This window comes from Alternaria dauci, chromosome 6, assembly GCF_042100115.1.
Source record: "Alternaria dauci strain A2016 chromosome 6, whole genome shotgun sequence".
NCBI classification, from domain to species: domain Eukaryota; kingdom Fungi; phylum Ascomycota; class Dothideomycetes; order Pleosporales; family Pleosporaceae; genus Alternaria; species Alternaria dauci.
This window is the reverse complement of record NC_091277.1, coordinates 2,292,255-2,308,482: the sequence shown is the minus strand read 5'-3', so window position 1 is coordinate 2,308,482 and position 16,228 is coordinate 2,292,255. Positions and strand designations below refer to the sequence as shown.

Sequence of the window (16,228 nt, the reverse complement as noted above, 5' to 3'; positions counted from 1 at the left end):
GGGATGGTAACGCTCTCCTTGTTGTGCTTCTTGGCGGCCAGCATCTCGGCCTTCCTGATCCTCTCACCCTGCAGCTGGAACAGGCTCTTCTTGCTGGGAAGGCCGATGTCGAAGCATCCCTTTGGTGCGGAGCTGCCCAGACGGGTGCCCTGGCCACCAGCCATCAGCACAACCGCGACCTGGTTCTCGGCGATGAGGTCCAGTCCGCTGTTGTACCATTGGTCGAGGTCCTCCTGCTGGGACGAGAGGACCGAGGATGTGGCATTTTCGGGGAGGGGCTCGAGCTTGTTCTCAGTGGCTTCAGCTTCGGCGGGGTGGAGGGCGCGTTCGGTGATTTCGTTGATGTAGTCGGGGTTGAAGTTGCTCAATTGCTCGTAGAGGCTCGCCTTCTCAGCAGTGGTGAGCTTGTCGTAGAAGGCCTGGTGTTTCTGTTAGCGAGGGAATATGGGATCAAGAGAGGTCCAGGAGTCATGGCCGGGGTCCAGTAAGCTGTTTGGTGCTCACAATGTCCAGCGAGGTGCTCCCAGACTCGCCAGCAAAACCAACAACAACAACGCCGGGCTACACATACAAAAACCTGCTCTTGGCCAGCCTTCTGGTACTTGGACTTGAGCTCGTTCAGCTGCTCCTCTGACGGCTCCTTTGCCGGCGTGCCCTGAGATGCGCCCCCTGTGATGTTGAGCTTCTCGAGCGCGCTGTTGACCGTGTCCTTGATGGCCTCCATGATGGTATGTGGTGCGGGGTATTGGCGGGGTAATTGGTGTACTGTGGAAAGATGTTGCAACTGCTTCCAGAGTGTATGCCTGAGATATACACTGAGCTTGGGGAGAAGGTCGGTTTTGCTGCCTCACTCCGCCTTTATGAAGAATCGACTACAGCACAGCTCTGACGCTCGTAGCCCCACTCGGCGTAGGTCCCTACTGCACATGGGTAGGAACGAGCCCAGAGCCTCCCGAGATCGTCAGCGCCCGCAATTCGTCACTAATAATAGACTTGTTGTACATGCTTCATCTCTTCATTCTCCATAAGCTACAGCTATCTCGTAAGATTACGTGTATAACTAGTCATCGCCCATGCCGCCATGCGCAGAATCAAAATTTCATCCAGATGCTTCTGGGTGCCAGCGAGCGGCCAAGAACAAAAATTGCCGCTCCGGCGCAATGCATCAACACCAGGCTATCCGAAAAAGCAAGCCATATGCAACGCCACAACGCCATCATGTCGTATACCCACATTTCGCATGATGCGGTGCATTTCATCACGCGTGTCCATTGACCTCCGCCTTCTCAGGCTCAGCAGGCTTCAGCGCTTTTTGGGGCGCCGGGTTCAGTATGCGAGTGGCGTCGATCAAGCCGGCGTTGGGGTTTAGCTTGAGGCCAAAGCCTGGGAGATCAAGCGTCTTGACGTCGAGATATCCCTTGGTGGGGATGGGCTCGTTGGTGAATCTACACTGCATTAGCGAAACATTTGGTAAATGGTTGGGCCGAAACTTACAGGTTGCCAAAGACAGGCAGAACAGACTTGCCGTCCGGTGAGTTTGCGAGGTACTCTTGGAATGGCGAGTTGGCCTGAGAGACGACGAAGTGGTACGAGTATGGTCCACTGGCGTGGGGCACAACAGGAATATCGTACGCAGCGGCCATGGCCGAGATCTTGATGAGCTCAGTCATGCCTCCAACCCACATGACATCGGGCTGGAGGATGTCGAGGTTGCGGCCCTCGATGAGCTTCCTGAAGCCATATCGCGAGTACTCGTGCTCGCCTGTGGTGAACTTCATGCGAGGGTGAGCGCGCTTGATCTGCTCGAAGCCATCCGAATCATCGGGCGACAAGCACTCCTCCCACCAGTTCAAGTTGAGGTGTTCAGTTGCCTTTACGACTTCGATTGTGTAGGGTACGTTCAAGCTCATGTAGCAGTCAACCATGAGAGGGAAATCTGGTCCCACGCTCTCGCGGTGCTTGGTAAGAAACTCGACGTTCTTCTTGAGACCCTCAACACCCTCACCAGGACCATAAGGTAGTGGTACCTTGGCGCCAAAGAAACCCATCTCCTTTGCTGCCGCAGGCTCGGGGCCAGTGCAGTAGAAGTTGAGCCTCTCTCGGGTAGCTCCACCGAGCATCTTGTATACGGGCTCATTGCGAATATGGCCGAGCAAATCCCAGATGGCAAGATCGATGACTGAGATGACGGCAACTGGGAGGCCCTTGCGACCATAGAACATGGACGCACGGTACATTTGCTCAAACATGTGGTTGGTGTCTCTGGGATCTAGACATGATTAGAATTGGTACTCGACGCAGTATTCAGCGGAGTGCTCACCTTGGCCAATTAGGAAGCGCTCGAAATGCTCAGCAACGAGCCAGCATGCTGGTGGACCTCCGAATCCAGTAGCAAAACCCTTTGTGCCGTCACTGGCCTCGAGCTCCACACAGAAGGATCCCAAGACGTTGATGCCCCAGCTGGTTCTCGACTTGCGGTAATCTTCATACTGGCTCATGGGAGTCGAGATCTTGCTGTCAATGAGCCAGTGGCCGCCAGCAACGTTGTGATAGTCTCCGCCGCTGCCGGGGCCTTGGGTGACAAAAGTCCGCACATACTTGATGGTGGGAAAGGAGCGCGCTGCGCCAGCCTCTGTAGAAGAAACCATTGTGAGAGCAGGAAGAGTTGGTCACGCGGGAGAAGCAGGCCACAAAGTGAGTGAAGGAGGGGTAGAGGAGGGCTCGGTGGCAGAGGGCAAATGTTATTTAAACGGCGGGATAACTACGTGCCAGGTTTCGTGTCTCATTCAAGAGGGTCCCTCGGTTCATCTCGCTGCGATTTGCAACGACTGGGGGAAGAATGCATTGATTCTTGGGCCAACAAGTGGAGCGCAGGCGCGTGGGCAAGCGTCGCAGCGAGGCGTTCGGCACGTTGGTCGGAATGTGGACAAGGCCGAAGCATGTGTTTTTGCAGATCAGTATTGTACCGAAATGCCAGCGGCCCACTGGAAGCCACCAATCCGGACATGCGGAGGGAGAGTAGGCCGGTAAATACGATATCTGGGGTAAGGGTCTAAGGCATGCAGGCGGGGCTGCGAAGAGAGGACACCTCGGACTGACTTCTGCCGAGTGCAGCTGCACGCCCCCAATCGCATCCTCCACCATGGACACCAGTGCAGGCCACCAGCAGACGGCGAGTCCCAACGGCACTGCAAAGCTCTCCAACCATTCCCCGGGCGATGCGCACGACTGGAGCGGCGACGAGCGCTCCAGCGACGACGAGGCCAACGACCGCAGCCAGAGCGGCACGTCCAACAAGCGGAAGCGGCCGCTGTCTGTGAGCTGTGAGACGTGTAGTAAGTGCGGTACGGCAGGTCCTGAGGCCTCTGATGCTGACCGTGTGCAGAGCAGCGAAAAGTAAAATGCGACCGGGGCGCGCCATCGTGTTCCTGGTGCCTGAAAAACCACTCAGCATGCGTTAGTTGCTGCGCCGCGAACTGATATCACGCCCAGTACTCAATCACATCCAGGTATATCTCCCGCGCAAGAAGCCCGGCCTGCGCGCTGGCTACGGACGAGAGCTGGAATCGAGACTTGGTACGTCGCGTGTCCTTCTTCACCCGCCCTGTTCTGGAGTAGCCGAGGCCTGCATCACGCGGATGCTAGTCTGCTGCCACGCCTGTCAGCCTTTGCGCTTCCGTAGTCGCCACAAAGAGGCCTTCAGACGCGTCGCAATCATCGCGCACCGTGGCTGGACAGGCTGCTCCTTCCGTGTCCAAAGTCAGAGGCTGTACATGGCAACCACGAACCACCGCTAACCGTTGCGCTCCTTCCAGACAAGCTCGAAGCGCTCCTGGTCCAGCAGCAGTCGCAAATCAACCATCTGTCCAACAGCCAGGTCGCCACTTCGGGCCCTTCACCACAGGAGGTGGCCGCCTTCCGCAGCCCGCCCGTCATCCAGACACCTCATATACCGCGTCCCGAAACGGCCCTTTTCATCCAGAAGCCCACGTTTCCTTCGCAGAATGCCATACAGAACCAATATGGCAACGGCGTCACGGACCACAGGCCGACGCCCTCGGTCACAGGCAACGGCTACCAGTCCGAAGACATGAGCAGCATGAGCGGTGGCCTGTCCAGGGATGTCTATACGCCGTACAACGACCACTACCAGCCAGCCATGTCGAGGAACCTCGGCCACGCGGATGCCGACTTTCCTCCGTACGATCTCTTGTACGGGCTCGTCGACCTCTACTTCAAGCACATCAACACCTGGTGTCCCATCCTCCACCGCCAGAGCACGCTGAACTCGCTGTTTGGAGACACGACGCTAGACGAAGCGGACCGAATCATACTCCACGCCGTTGTCGCCACGACTGTCAAGTTCTCCACCGACCAGCGCCTTACGGCGGAGAAGCGCACTCGCTACCACAAGAGCTCCAAGGAAAAGGTCCTGCTGTATGGCATCGAAAACAGCTCCGTCAAGTCGTTGCAAGCCCTTGTGATCCTTGCTCTAGACGTCGTCGGCTGCTCCAACGGACCTCCGGGCTGGAATCTACTTGCGCTCATCACGCGCTCAGTGGTCCAGCTGGGCCTTTCGGTCGAAAGCTACTCACCGAGCGTGGCCCCGCAATTCGCGTCCATATACACTTTGCGCGCCATGACGCTCCCTGAGCCCAAAGACTGGATTGAGGAAGAGAGTCGGCGCAGACTGTTCTGGATGATCTACGTCCTGGACCGGTATGCGACCGTTGCGACAGCTTTTGAATTTGCCCTGGACGAGAAAGAGATCGACCGCCGATTGCCCTGTCGCGACGACATGTATGCGCGCAATGCCCCTGTTGAAACGCGATGGTTCCACACCTCGATGCGATCCGACTACAGTATGAACAGACCAGAGAATCTCGGCTCCTTTTCCTACCACGTCGAGATCCTAGGGATCCTCACGCGCATCCACAAGTTCCTGAAGAAGCCAGTTGATATTACGTCTTTGTCTGACGTCGAATCTTGGCAAAGCCAGTATCGGGAGCTCGACAATGCTATCGAACAATGGAAGTACAACCTTCCGGCAGAATTTGGAAACTCGGCGAGATTATTTGCAAAGCCGGGCATGGGACAGAATCTCGACAGCGGCTTGGTAATGCTCCATTCGGCTTTCCACACGTAAGTTTGCTCCCTGCTCAGGCTACAAAGCATGTACTGACTTTCATAGCACGGTCATTCGTCTTCACTCTTCCGCCGCGTACCCGACCCATCGATCGCCCATCTTCACTCCGTCCTTCAGCGCTAGCCAGAGATGTCTCAGCGCTGTCGAGAACATAACAGCCCTGTGCGCTACTGTACGTGACAACGGTTTGCTGAGCAAACTCGGTCCACCTTTCGCGTTTTCGCTGTGGGTGGCTGCGCGTGTTCTCCTGGTCCACGGATCTACAATCGATCATCGCGTCGACCAGTCGATCAACCTCCTTGTCAGCACCCTTCAAGACATGGGTCAGTACTGGGAAGTTGGTACGCGTTATGCGAGCCTGCTTGCGCGCGTCCTCTCGGAATACCAGGAGAGTCAGCAGACCCCCACGGGCGCGAACGGTGAACGCGTGACGCCTTCGACTGTCAAGATTCTGGCGGACATGCGACGGTGTGCATTCGATCTGGATTTCCTCATCTCTTGGCAGCCCAAGCTCAATAACAACCAAAACCAGAAGATCAGTACTGTTACCCCGGCTCGAACACCTGCGCCGAATGAGCTGGAGTATCTTGACGTGTTTGACTTCTTCAACATGCCTCGCCTCCCAGTTTCGATGGATGGTGCCATGAGTTACCCTGCGCCTGACGGCAACATGCAATTGCCAGATGGCGGTTTTGGGAATGAGTCGAATATCACAAATTACATGGTTGACGCGAGCTCAGATTGGTTCATGAAGCAGTCGGCCTAATGTCTGCTTCGGGTTGCAGAGTGCTTCGGAAACGGACGTGGTATAATAAAAGTTGGTTGACATGTTAGTACATGATATTACGTTTGGGATGATGTTCATATCGTTACTTGTACAACCCTCATTAGTTTCAAAAGATACCCAAATTTTTCTCCAGCAAATCAGTACCTCTTCCTTGTACTGCTAAATCTCAGCCAGGAGACACTTGGCTGCCATGCATGTCTTTGTAGGAGCGTGCTATGCGGAACCGCTCATTCCGATCTCGGAATTGATCTTATCAGTGTGTCATCTGCAACCTCAAATCAAGTATGCTGAAGAACATATCGCGTAAACCTTTGTTAGCCAGAACAATACACGTACATTGTACCTCCCCGAGATTCTAAGCGTCGCCCGAGTCTGGTTTGCTATAGGTCCGATCGCTTTTGGACAAGACGGTCTAGGGTCTAGGGACTATTTGCCGTCGGAATAGGTTGCGTAGACTTCGGGATAGCTTCACAAGGTACATGAATCGTACTCCGATGGCTCCAATGTATAAGAGAGACAGGTCGCTGATACTGAGCTAGCTTTATATCACGCTCGAACATTCTATACACAATTCGGAGTTTCATTCTGCCTCGATATAGAATCAAATTTTTATCACATACTCAAGATTCTGCAACCAACATCATCGGAATATCATACCACCAGTAACCTCTGATACACTCTGCCAAATTGGAATTCATTCAAAAACTCCACAACTCCCACCATGGCATCTCAAACAGGCGATCAACACATCCTTGTCCTCGGTGCAGGCGTAATCGGCCTTACCACCTCCCTCGTCCTGACTCACGTCTACCCCACCGCCAAGGTAACCGTGGTAGCCAAGCACTTCCCTGGAGACCGCTCCATAGAATACACGTCTCCCTGGGCTGGTGCCAATTGGTCTTCTATGGCGCACGACAATGGACCGCTAGAGAAACACGACGAGGTAACCTTTCACCGGTTTGGCGAGCTCATCGATGGCAAGGAAGTGTTTGGATGCCAGACGCTGAAGGCTGGTGAGACGCAAGGTGTAGATGGTGTGAATGGGGGAGGCAACGAAGCAGGGTTGGGGCGAATGGGTATGTGGGGTGTGTTTGACACGCCGATTGAAGAGACGGGACTCTTGACGGAGGCGACGGGCAAGGTGTGGTACGACCAGCTAGTTGGAGGGCTGAAGAAGTTGGAGGAAAGTGAGCTTCCCAAGGGCGCGACGTTTGGTCTCGATTACCCAAGCACGTTCAGGATTAATACGCAGGTATATTTGCAGTGGTACGTCGACTGTCCGTCCTTTCCTTAATTGCAAGACGATGCCCACATAATTAGAATTCCAGAAGCTTACAGTATACGCAGGCTCCAAGTTCAAGCCTTGAACAAAGGCATCAGCCTCGTTCGTCGCCACTACCCATCAGTCTCAGCCGTCCTGGCCGACTTTCCATCAACTACCCTCCTGATAAACTGCACCGGAATCGGCCCCCTGAACCTCTCCGACATCAAGGATACGAACCTCTACCCAACACGTGGCCAAACACTACTAGTCGCTGAGCCTAAGAAACCAATCACTCGAATGTATGAAATGGAACGGGTCAAGTACGACAGTGCTATCTGCTTGCGTTACCTTGCCCAATCCCCCGACGAATTTCTGTGGAACTGATCAGACTGACCATGTGAAACCAGGTACTTCCGCTCTCCTAAGCGAATCGATCCGACGACGACATATGTATTTCCCCGCCCATTGGGTGGTGGCGTCATCCTAGGCGGCAGTCGACAAGACAATGACTGGAGTGCGGAATGGGATGAGGAACTTGGTCAAGACATCATGAAGCGGTGCTGTGAGCTGTGTCCTGAGCTGGGGAAGCCGGAGGATTTGCAGGTTATCGCGAAGAACGTGGGATTGAGACGTAAGTCATAGCAGTCGATCTGTGTCATTGCAAACAGCTATACTGACGATCTTTAGCTTCACGCAAGGGCGGCCCAAGGATTGAGACAGAGATGGGGAAGTGGGATGTTCCGGTTGTGCATTGCTATGGACATGCTGGTGCGGGCTATCAATCATCATGGGGAACCGCTGAACGCGTCCTTGAACTCGTTCAAAAGATGCAAGCGCCGAGCCCGAAGCTATGATCTGGTCATTCTACCAGCAGTTGAGCGATCCACGCATCTTTCTTGTAGAGACTTGAGATGAAAATGGTAGAGAATCAGTGCAGATTATGAGGAAGTAGATGCAAACTCCTTGTGTTGTATTACATGTGTGTATGCACATCAAGCTCAGAGCTTTATGGTGAGGTTGTACATATCCAGACCCACTGCAACTGCAGTGACCGCAGCGATGTATGCGACCAGTATCCCCATGGACTGCAAAACAGTCATATGCAAGGTTGGGAATGTCATGTTGACCAGACCAGTAAGTAGGTTCGCTACAAGGAAGACTGCCAGACCATTGCGGTTGTAGGCATACAGCACAGTGCTAGTAGCGTCTCTGCTTCTTCGAACTTCCTCCTCTTTGGTCTTGGCATTGTACAAGTTTGGGAAGAGAAAACTTTCGATAGTGTAGCAGATGGTGATTTGGTAACTGTTAAACGACGAGACCCAGAGGAAGTAGGGGAGGTTAGCCAGGCGCCGCGATACGGGGAGTCGCAGACCGTAGTAGCTGGTTGAGAAGTAGAAAAGGGCTGTCCAACACACGGAAGTCATGATCAGCTTGCCAAACGTGGATTGTCGGAGCTTAGCCTGGATTGATACGTCCTTTGCGATCGGCTGTTGCCTTGGTAGTGCGGACGCACCTAGTGACTGGCCTGCAAGGAAGATGGCGAGATAGCCAAAGAAAGAGAAAATGCCTTCTCGGTTCTGAGACAGGAGGTCGGTCCGTGGAGCTACCAGTATAAAGGATCCGAGCGAGGTCCAGTCCAGAGCAATCTCATATGCAGCAGCCAGGACAAAAGAAAGAACGGCATAGGACGGTACCAAATCGAATGCCGATTGGAAGAGAGCGGCGAATGGAGGCAAGAAACCAAGGGTGAAGAAGAAGTTCCAGTGTACACCATATTCGGTGACATGTTCAGCATAGTCCAGCCCTTTGACGGAGATGAGTCGTATAGTGCCCAGGACCAGAAGGGGAATGGCGTGTCTGAAGGATGCTGTGAGGCGCTTTGATAGCGGCTGACGGCCAGCTCCTTCCTTGAGCGAAGCCCGGACAGATACTACGCCAGCCGTGAAGACGAAGGAGCCCACCCCCATATCCATGAGCGATGTACCCCAGTTCTCCACTTTTGCGAAGCGCCGGGGAAAGACGCGGAAGTCGACTGCCAGAATAGCAACACATGTTATGACCATCATTGCGCCACGGTAATTCGTAATGAACGGCTTCACGGGGAGTGCATCGAGCTTGGTGTCCTTTTCGGATTTGTCAATCTTGGGCGGTCGTGGGGGGTCTTTTGCCGCGACCGGCTTCTCGAAGACATAAAGCGCAAGTGCTGGAAGCAGCAGAAGGAGGTTCAGGATCCATGGTGAATGGGAGTAAATGGTAGTCGCGAACAACGTGGCTCCGCAGTTGAGCAGGAAGTCAACCAAGAAGGCAGGTGGAGTGTAGGGTGTAAAGAGGCGCATGCGCGACTGGACGACGGACCACAGTAGAATGCTCAGCTATGCTCGTAGTCAGCAAGGGGTCATTGCTCGAGTAGTGGGTGTGTGTACGGTACAGGCATTGCGAGCGAGACGCTGTTAACGTCTGCCACGGAGCTCCCGGTATGTCCAGACACCCAGGCCTCCTTCATCTGCTTATATGTCTTCGCCATGATGCCAGAAGGAGCGTTGGGCGAGTTGGTCGTTTATTTTGAGATGCAATGGTTGGTACATCTGACGCGTCGCGCTGGCCTCTTTACAAACGGGAGGTGGCCCATGCGCCGATGACCTCACACATCGCGGCTTCCACACTCCTCTTCTCTCCAACACCTACATTGCACTGTCACAGAATATAGCCAAGACTCTAGTTCACAGTGCCGATATGTCTGCTGGTACTACTGCATTCCCAGGAATCACCACCGAGGATGCCGAAAAGAGCAGGATTGCACTTTACGTGCCAGGACACCCTCTTTCACCGTCACTGCTCCTCTGTGGGCAAACGCGTCTGTGCGCAGAACTCGGGAATTAGCAACTACAGTAGAAATTTCAGGCTCCTTCCTACTTCACCATCGAACACCCCACAAAGCGACACGTGCTGAACCTCTTTGCTGTGACCTCTTTGCTGCTGTCAAGATATGCAAACATGACCACTACTAACAGATCAAAGATACCTAGTATCCGGCCAGATTCGGTGGGTATGAGAGGGGCATTGCCTGCAAGGGCGATGTCACCTGCGACTCGCGCGATGACGACGCCCACGGGCACTTCACGACTGCCCCGTCGCCCTCAAAGCGACAAAGCACTGCCAAGTCCGCCTATCGCACAGGTGATAGATCCCAACTCTCCTCCCAGGGCTTCGCGCACCTTGGTCGACGCTTTCACGCCAAGCCCGATCCTGAAGGAGTACCCAGTTCTGCGCCCCGAGAACATTCCCCCGCGTCTGAGCTCCAAGAGGAGTTCGCTCCCAGCACGAAGCCCAGTCGCTTCTCGCTCGTTTGTTTCCGCCGATGGAGACGAGGGCACTCGGGTGAAGCGACTCTCCTGGCATTCGTCGGGCTCAGGTTCAAGCTCAGGAACCGGTCCTATCCTCACGATCTCTGGCGATGCAGACGCAGTGATTCTAGGCCACTGCGACTCGATCCCGGCCGTACCTGCCATACCTTTAGTACTCCCAGAGCGTACTGTTCAACCGCATTCTTTCAGCGCTCTCACCAGCCGCATTTCCAAGGCGACAACGTCGCGAGCAGATTTGACCGTTGCAACAGCGTCGCCAGTATCAAGCACCAAAGAGCTCACGGCAAATGGAAGTCCCGTCGTTAAGATCAGCCCCATCCGATCGATGCAGCCGCCGAGGCAGCCTAGTCTAGATGCCAATTCGCCCAGATCGCCCTCGTCAGTGTGTTCGACTGTACCAGACGCCGCGACTGTCAGCAAGGCCTCTATGGTGCTTCCGGATGCCGAACGCAGTGTCTCGCCGATGTCAGACAGGTCCTTAACACCTGCGCCAGAGCCCAAGTCACCTGCTCCGCCCCTTCGAGACCCACCCAAGCCGCCAACTAGTTCTGTGCAAGTCCGTGAAGTATGTAATCTCTATCCCTTGGTATGATGATGTTGACAAGCAAAATAGGAAATTCCTGAGGAGATCTCTGAGCTCACGATCGCATCCGAATCCGACAACCTCCTCAGCGTCAGCAAGGTCAGGAACACGTCAACGCTGGAGGATGTAAGTCCCTCGTTGGGTTCATTCAACCGTCCTGGCAACAGCGGTTCGGCTCCCAACATCAGCACCGCCGAATTGAGCTCGCCATCTTTGTCTCAAGCTAAGCATTCGCGCGATACGATCCGCACCCAAGATCTGTCTAAGCCAAGGGTCTCGGACACAGCCAGGTCGATTAGCATTGATGTCCCATTGGGCCGCGGAACGCCTAAGAGTCGTCCTTCGCGACGCCAGCCATACACACCCGTGGTCTCGTCTTCTTCTGCAGATGACACTACCCCGGAGGACCGAAACGAGGAAGCACTAGCGAAGAAAGTCAAGGCTAAACGCAGCATCCGTGGCTTGTTCAGTCGCGAAAAGGCACGCGTCAAAACACCTGAGACTGCCGCACCCAAGCAAGGGTTCATGGGTGCTACGCGGAGCTCGCTCGCCAAGGTCATGCGCGATTCCAAGAGTCTGTCCAAGATTCATCTGCCGAGAAAGACTGAATCGAGGTTAGAGCTCAGGTCAGATCATACGGTCAACAAGAGGAGCAGTCAGACAGGCATGTTCACTGCGTCTAATAATGGCGGAGCGTCTCTAGTACAAGAAGCAGTTCCTGAGAAGCAAAAGAGCATGACTGAGATGCTTCACGAAATGGTCGATCGCATAGATGCGGAGCCTGAGGACTCGCCAGAGCGTCTGCGCCACGTACAGATCGCAGAGGTATGTGAAACCCTCCGCTTACGGTCTCTCATGTTGGAAGAGCTCGTCCTGACCGTACAAATCAAACAGTGCATGATCCTGGCTGCTGAGTACTCTCGTAACGCCAGAATCAGTGCCTTGGAGGCGAAGAAGAGTGCCCGCGATGCAGAGCTTCATGCAGACCGTGCTGCGCTTGAGTTGACGCGTTTGAATCGCCTGCTTGACGGAGCAGAGATTGACGCTCGTTCTATGAAGTTCATTAAAAGTCTCTTCACGAGTGCTGCTGGCGGTGGAGCGGAGGAAGAGACACGCCCAGGAATTTTGTCAGCCATGCGCGGAGCACATTGAGAGTAGGTCAGAACTCATAGCAATTATCAGAGACCAACAGCTAACAGAAGTCAGTGTGTCGCAAACCGCGCTCTGTGCAGTCTGCTACAGGGCGCCTTTGCACACCATCTACTGTTTTTTCCAGTTCATTGGCACACTAGCCACATTTACAGTTTCAACATGTCGAGCGGATGTGGCTCGCCTGGCATGTCTCGAACCGCCATAATCTGCCATGCGCTTCCTTTTCATTGTCACTCTTTCACATTAGAAACGTACGACAGAACGGCTGTACGATACACGAAGATTGCATGCGTTTACGGTTCATGATACTACAGTTGCATGTGATCATGAACCGATACGCTGGTTGGCTCACTATTGGCCGAGAGCGCCGTTTAATAACCACGACGCGGAAGGGTTGAACATTGACACAATTCATCCGAATGCACGCACAGATCGAGGCTCAGGCATGACTTTGGGAGATACCCCTGTTAGATAAACCGATTGATTTGAAAATGCGAACTTTGTATTGTACATGTCCTTCATATCGTGATGTCATTGCTGTGAATGTGGCCATGAAGACATCCAGGCATTTAAAGGCTGAAACGGAGCTGTGCAAGGCAGTCCTTTAGCATTCTGATCCAAAACACCGACCACGTCAAAAATCCATGCAGCAGCAATCATGCCGACAGCGAGGTTTCCTGCCCTCGAGCATCCGACCTCCAGCGGCCCAGCACAAGCACAACTAGGCATGATCGTATATCGCCCAACCTCCACATTTCACCTCTTTGATATAGGATGAATCTCTTTACATTCCACCACCGAACATGCCGCCGCCTCCACCCTGCTTTCCTTGTGCCTCTCCCTGCATCTTCTCGCTAACCTTTACGTTGACTTCGAAAAACTTGGACACGCAGCGGTCGAGGCAGACGGATTCGCCCTTGTTAAGATCGGCTTCGCGGTAGTTGGTGTCTATGCATTTGGCGGTGCAAGATTTGACGAGGCTGGGGAGAATTGATGTGTTAGTGTTGATCTTGTTTGAGAGGGCTGCCGCCGCCGGTACACGTGGACAGGCGTGGGACGAGAATTGAGCAAATGTAGAGCTACAGGATGCGCGAGAGAGAACTTGGAGTTCCTAACTTACCGGCTGTACATGTCGCTCACCATATCAATCTCGGCTTCCGCCTGCGCAATCTTTTGCTCCGAAGAGATTTGGGGTTTTTGACCGAAGAACATTGACATCTTGGCTGGTGTTTTCTCTCTCTCTTTCTCTTGATGCGGGAAAAACGTGTGCAATTGGCGACTATAATTGTCGTCAAATGTTTTGTTTGGGGTGAAGGGGGCTTGCTAAGGTAGAGTGGCTGTCGTGATGGATTTGGACATGGGTGATGGCGGGCGATGATGTCGCGCGAACAGGAATTTGGAGCTGGGTGCGCAGCGGGGGACGTGCGGACTGGTGGCTGAAGTGGCGCGGGACGCGGGCAGTTGTGAACTTCGTTCCCGTTCGTCTTGGACATGCGACCTGATGAGTGAAGGGAGTGCAAAGGACAGGAAATGACAGCAACTCTGAATCTCTTTGGAATGTATGTGCAGTGTTATTCTAACGGTTTAAATCGGGTAAATGGTACAGTATTAATGATAAGGTTCAACGCTCCATGTAGACGACCTCCGGTTCAATCAATAACTCCAACAAACGTACTTTTACAGCCCTTTTCATCCATCGATACTCCCAAGCAGATCTAACACATGCTTTTGACGTCTCATCCGCGCTGATGCGGTGCTATTGCTAGCGTGTACGGCCTGTGTAGCCTGTGACGACATTGGTCGATCACGCTCAATACCCGATAACTCCGTGGCCGGAAGGATGCGTGGTGAAGAACGTAACGAAGTTGTACTGCGCGTCGAAAGCCGAGACTGCGAAGATAACGCGTATACAGACCAAGGTCTTGTGGTGGCTGTTTGGCGGCATTGGTGGTTGACAGGCATGTGCGAACTGAGTTGTTCGGAGTCAAGCTCAGATGTTGAATGCGGGACTGACAGTTCATGGACAGTGGGGACGGCGATTGGCTCACTGACTGTATGCGATGCTATCGGTCTGCGTGTTGGGCTAGCTGGTAGCTCCGAGAGTAACGGTTGATACTGGTTGGGGTGCGGGCTCCTGCACGCCCTCTGGCTAGGAAGCTGTGATAAATCCCGACTCAGCCGCGCGATCTGATTTGGTGCATGAGCTGGCTCACTCCCTGGAAGCTCGACAGCAAGGCTTATATCTCCTAATAACTCCGACAGTGTCTCAGTCTTCTTGTCTTGGACGACGGTAGATCCTGGCGCTGACGCCGACACCATGAGGTGGAACGTGTGGGGGTTTACAGGTCCGTCGGAGTTTGTTCCACTCATGGAGTAGTCGCCTGGCAGTTCAGCGAGAGCTTGTTGTCTTCCCGAATTTACGTAAGCCCATGTGTTGTTCTGTACTGACGGTAGGGTGGACATGTCATGATGCGCCTTTCTCATTGAGAATTGTGAGCTTGCGCGCCGCAGATTATCGGTATTGAGATGTTGTCTGGTATCTCCTGGAGATGATTGCGAAGGAGGATTGTACTGCCCGGCCGATGTATAGAGAGGAGGCGGACTGGTTGGTAGACTTGGAGACGACGGGTATCCCGTGTCGAGTGAATTGTGGCTCAACGTGGTGTTGCCTGACTTGGTATTCTTGTTACTGCTCAGTAGATGCGAAGCCCACTTCACTGGATCTTTGGCCCATATTTCGGACGAAAACGATGCTTCGGGATGGGAGGAAGAATTTTTCGCTGGCCCGGTTTTGTCCGCAGCATTGCACCAGATTGTCTGAGCGTTGTTGTCCATGGGCACTTTGAATCGCATGTCCAAGTTATGCCCACTGGTCACTCTTTCCTGTTTCGATACAATGTCATCGAAGTAGGTCGTGTTCTGGTATGTCGGTAACTCTTGGCTGATCGGTAAGTCTTCCAGACGATTGAGAAAGCTCAGTATGTTAGATAGTTGTTGATGACATGCCACAAGTTCGCTTTTGCGGTCCCCTAATCGTTCGCGGTCGTTGAGGATGTATCGAAGATTTTGAGATTGTTCCAAGATATGAGAGTGTCGGCCGACATCACCGCATTCCACCCAGTTTCCAATGTCCTCTAAAGCAGAGGTGGTATTCTCGATGGCGCTTCTGATCCAAGGGAGTCTTTCGGGAGTGTAAGCCAGTTTTGTCCGCACCGAGCCAACAGCCACTAATCGCTCGACTTCGAAGAGATCGTTACGAACGATACGTATGGTTCGCAAGAAGATCTCACTCTCGCTCCCAATGTCTGCGCTACGTATCGCAAGGTCAGCGAATCTGAACGCGTTGCTGACACTAGCGGATGTTGTTGGTGCACCTATCGCAGAGTAAGCACTGCGTCGCGATATGTTTCAGCACTTCGATGCATCCTGCACATACCGATAGCTCTGTTCATCTTGAAAAGTCTGGACTGGGAATAGTGATGAAAGATCAATTCATCACCAACAGTTGATGCCCTTACTCCTGCGGGGGTGCAGGTCGTGAATGAAGAGTCCACAGACAGCTCGCCAGCGGGCGACTCATAGACCCCCAATACTGGGCAAGCGACACAACAAAGCTCCAGCCTGCAAGGCTGAGCATGCGGGCATTGCGGTACCCCTCATGCTGTGCTGCGGTGCCTCGAGAACCGATGAGGAGCCAAATGCTTCTTCTCACGGGCTCTGGTCATGCGCCCACTACTAAACATAGTTCGGGTACACCATCGGTCATATTACCGATCCAACACCTTGTTTATTCCATGGCTGAGTGACGGTGGTGTGTCTCACAACGCGAAGGCTTGCAAATTGGGCGAGAGCGAACATGACGCCCCTTCCCGCTAGTGGAACCAACGCTAAGACATATCGAGCATAGCGCAAAAGGAAACCTCAACTTCTT

The 16,228-nt window shown here is 53.6% G+C and overlaps 6 protein-coding genes across 6 annotated transcripts; 3 read left to right on the top strand and 3 right to left on the bottom strand.

The window, feature by feature from the left end:
- Positions 1–1,258: 1,258 nt before the first annotated feature.
- On the bottom strand, positions 1,259–2,648 carry ACET3X_007090 (uncharacterized protein; the record flags this gene model as incomplete). Its single annotated transcript, XM_069453292.1, has 3 exons — positions 1,259–1,445; positions 1,495–2,269; positions 2,321–2,648. The coding sequence occupies 3 exons, from the start codon at positions 2,646–2,648 to the stop codon at positions 1,259–1,261; spliced, it is 1,290 nt and encodes a 429-aa protein (XP_069305858.1).
- A 494-nt stretch (positions 2,649–3,142) lies between these two features.
- On the top strand, positions 3,143–5,912 carry ACET3X_007089 (uncharacterized protein; the record flags this gene model as incomplete). Its single annotated transcript, XM_069453291.1, has 5 exons — positions 3,143–3,335; positions 3,386–3,456; positions 3,510–3,576; positions 3,816–5,142; positions 5,192–5,912. 5 exons carry the CDS (start codon positions 3,143–3,145, stop codon positions 5,910–5,912), a joined length of 2,379 nt encoding a protein of 792 aa, XP_069305857.1.
- A 742-nt stretch (positions 5,913–6,654) lies between these two features.
- ACET3X_007088 (uncharacterized protein) lies at positions 6,655–8,051 on the top strand (the record flags this gene model as incomplete). The annotated part of the gene is made up of 4 exons (XM_069453290.1): positions 6,655–7,199; positions 7,281–7,517; positions 7,605–7,828; positions 7,885–8,051. 4 exons carry the CDS (start codon positions 6,655–6,657, stop codon positions 8,049–8,051), a joined length of 1,173 nt encoding a protein of 390 aa, XP_069305856.1.
- Positions 8,052–8,195: 144 nt separating this feature from the next.
- ACET3X_007087 (uncharacterized protein) lies at positions 8,196–9,721 on the bottom strand (the record flags this gene model as incomplete). Its single annotated transcript, XM_069453289.1, has 2 exons — positions 8,196–9,569; positions 9,626–9,721. The coding sequence occupies 2 exons, from the start codon at positions 9,719–9,721 to the stop codon at positions 8,196–8,198; spliced, it is 1,470 nt and encodes a 489-aa protein (XP_069305855.1).
- A 572-nt stretch (positions 9,722–10,293) lies between these two features.
- On the top strand, positions 10,294–12,297 carry ACET3X_007086 (uncharacterized protein; the record flags this gene model as incomplete). The annotated part of the gene is made up of 2 exons (XM_069453288.1): positions 10,294–11,127; positions 11,176–12,297. The coding sequence occupies 2 exons, from the start codon at positions 10,294–10,296 to the stop codon at positions 12,295–12,297; spliced, it is 1,956 nt and encodes a 651-aa protein (XP_069305854.1).
- A 784-nt stretch (positions 12,298–13,081) lies between these two features.
- On the bottom strand, positions 13,082–13,515 carry ACET3X_007085 (uncharacterized protein; the record flags this gene model as incomplete). Its single annotated transcript, XM_069453286.1, has 2 exons — positions 13,082–13,277; positions 13,418–13,515. 2 exons carry the CDS (start codon positions 13,513–13,515, stop codon positions 13,082–13,084), a joined length of 294 nt encoding a protein of 97 aa, XP_069305853.1.
- Positions 13,516–16,228: the final 2,713 nt, after the last annotated feature.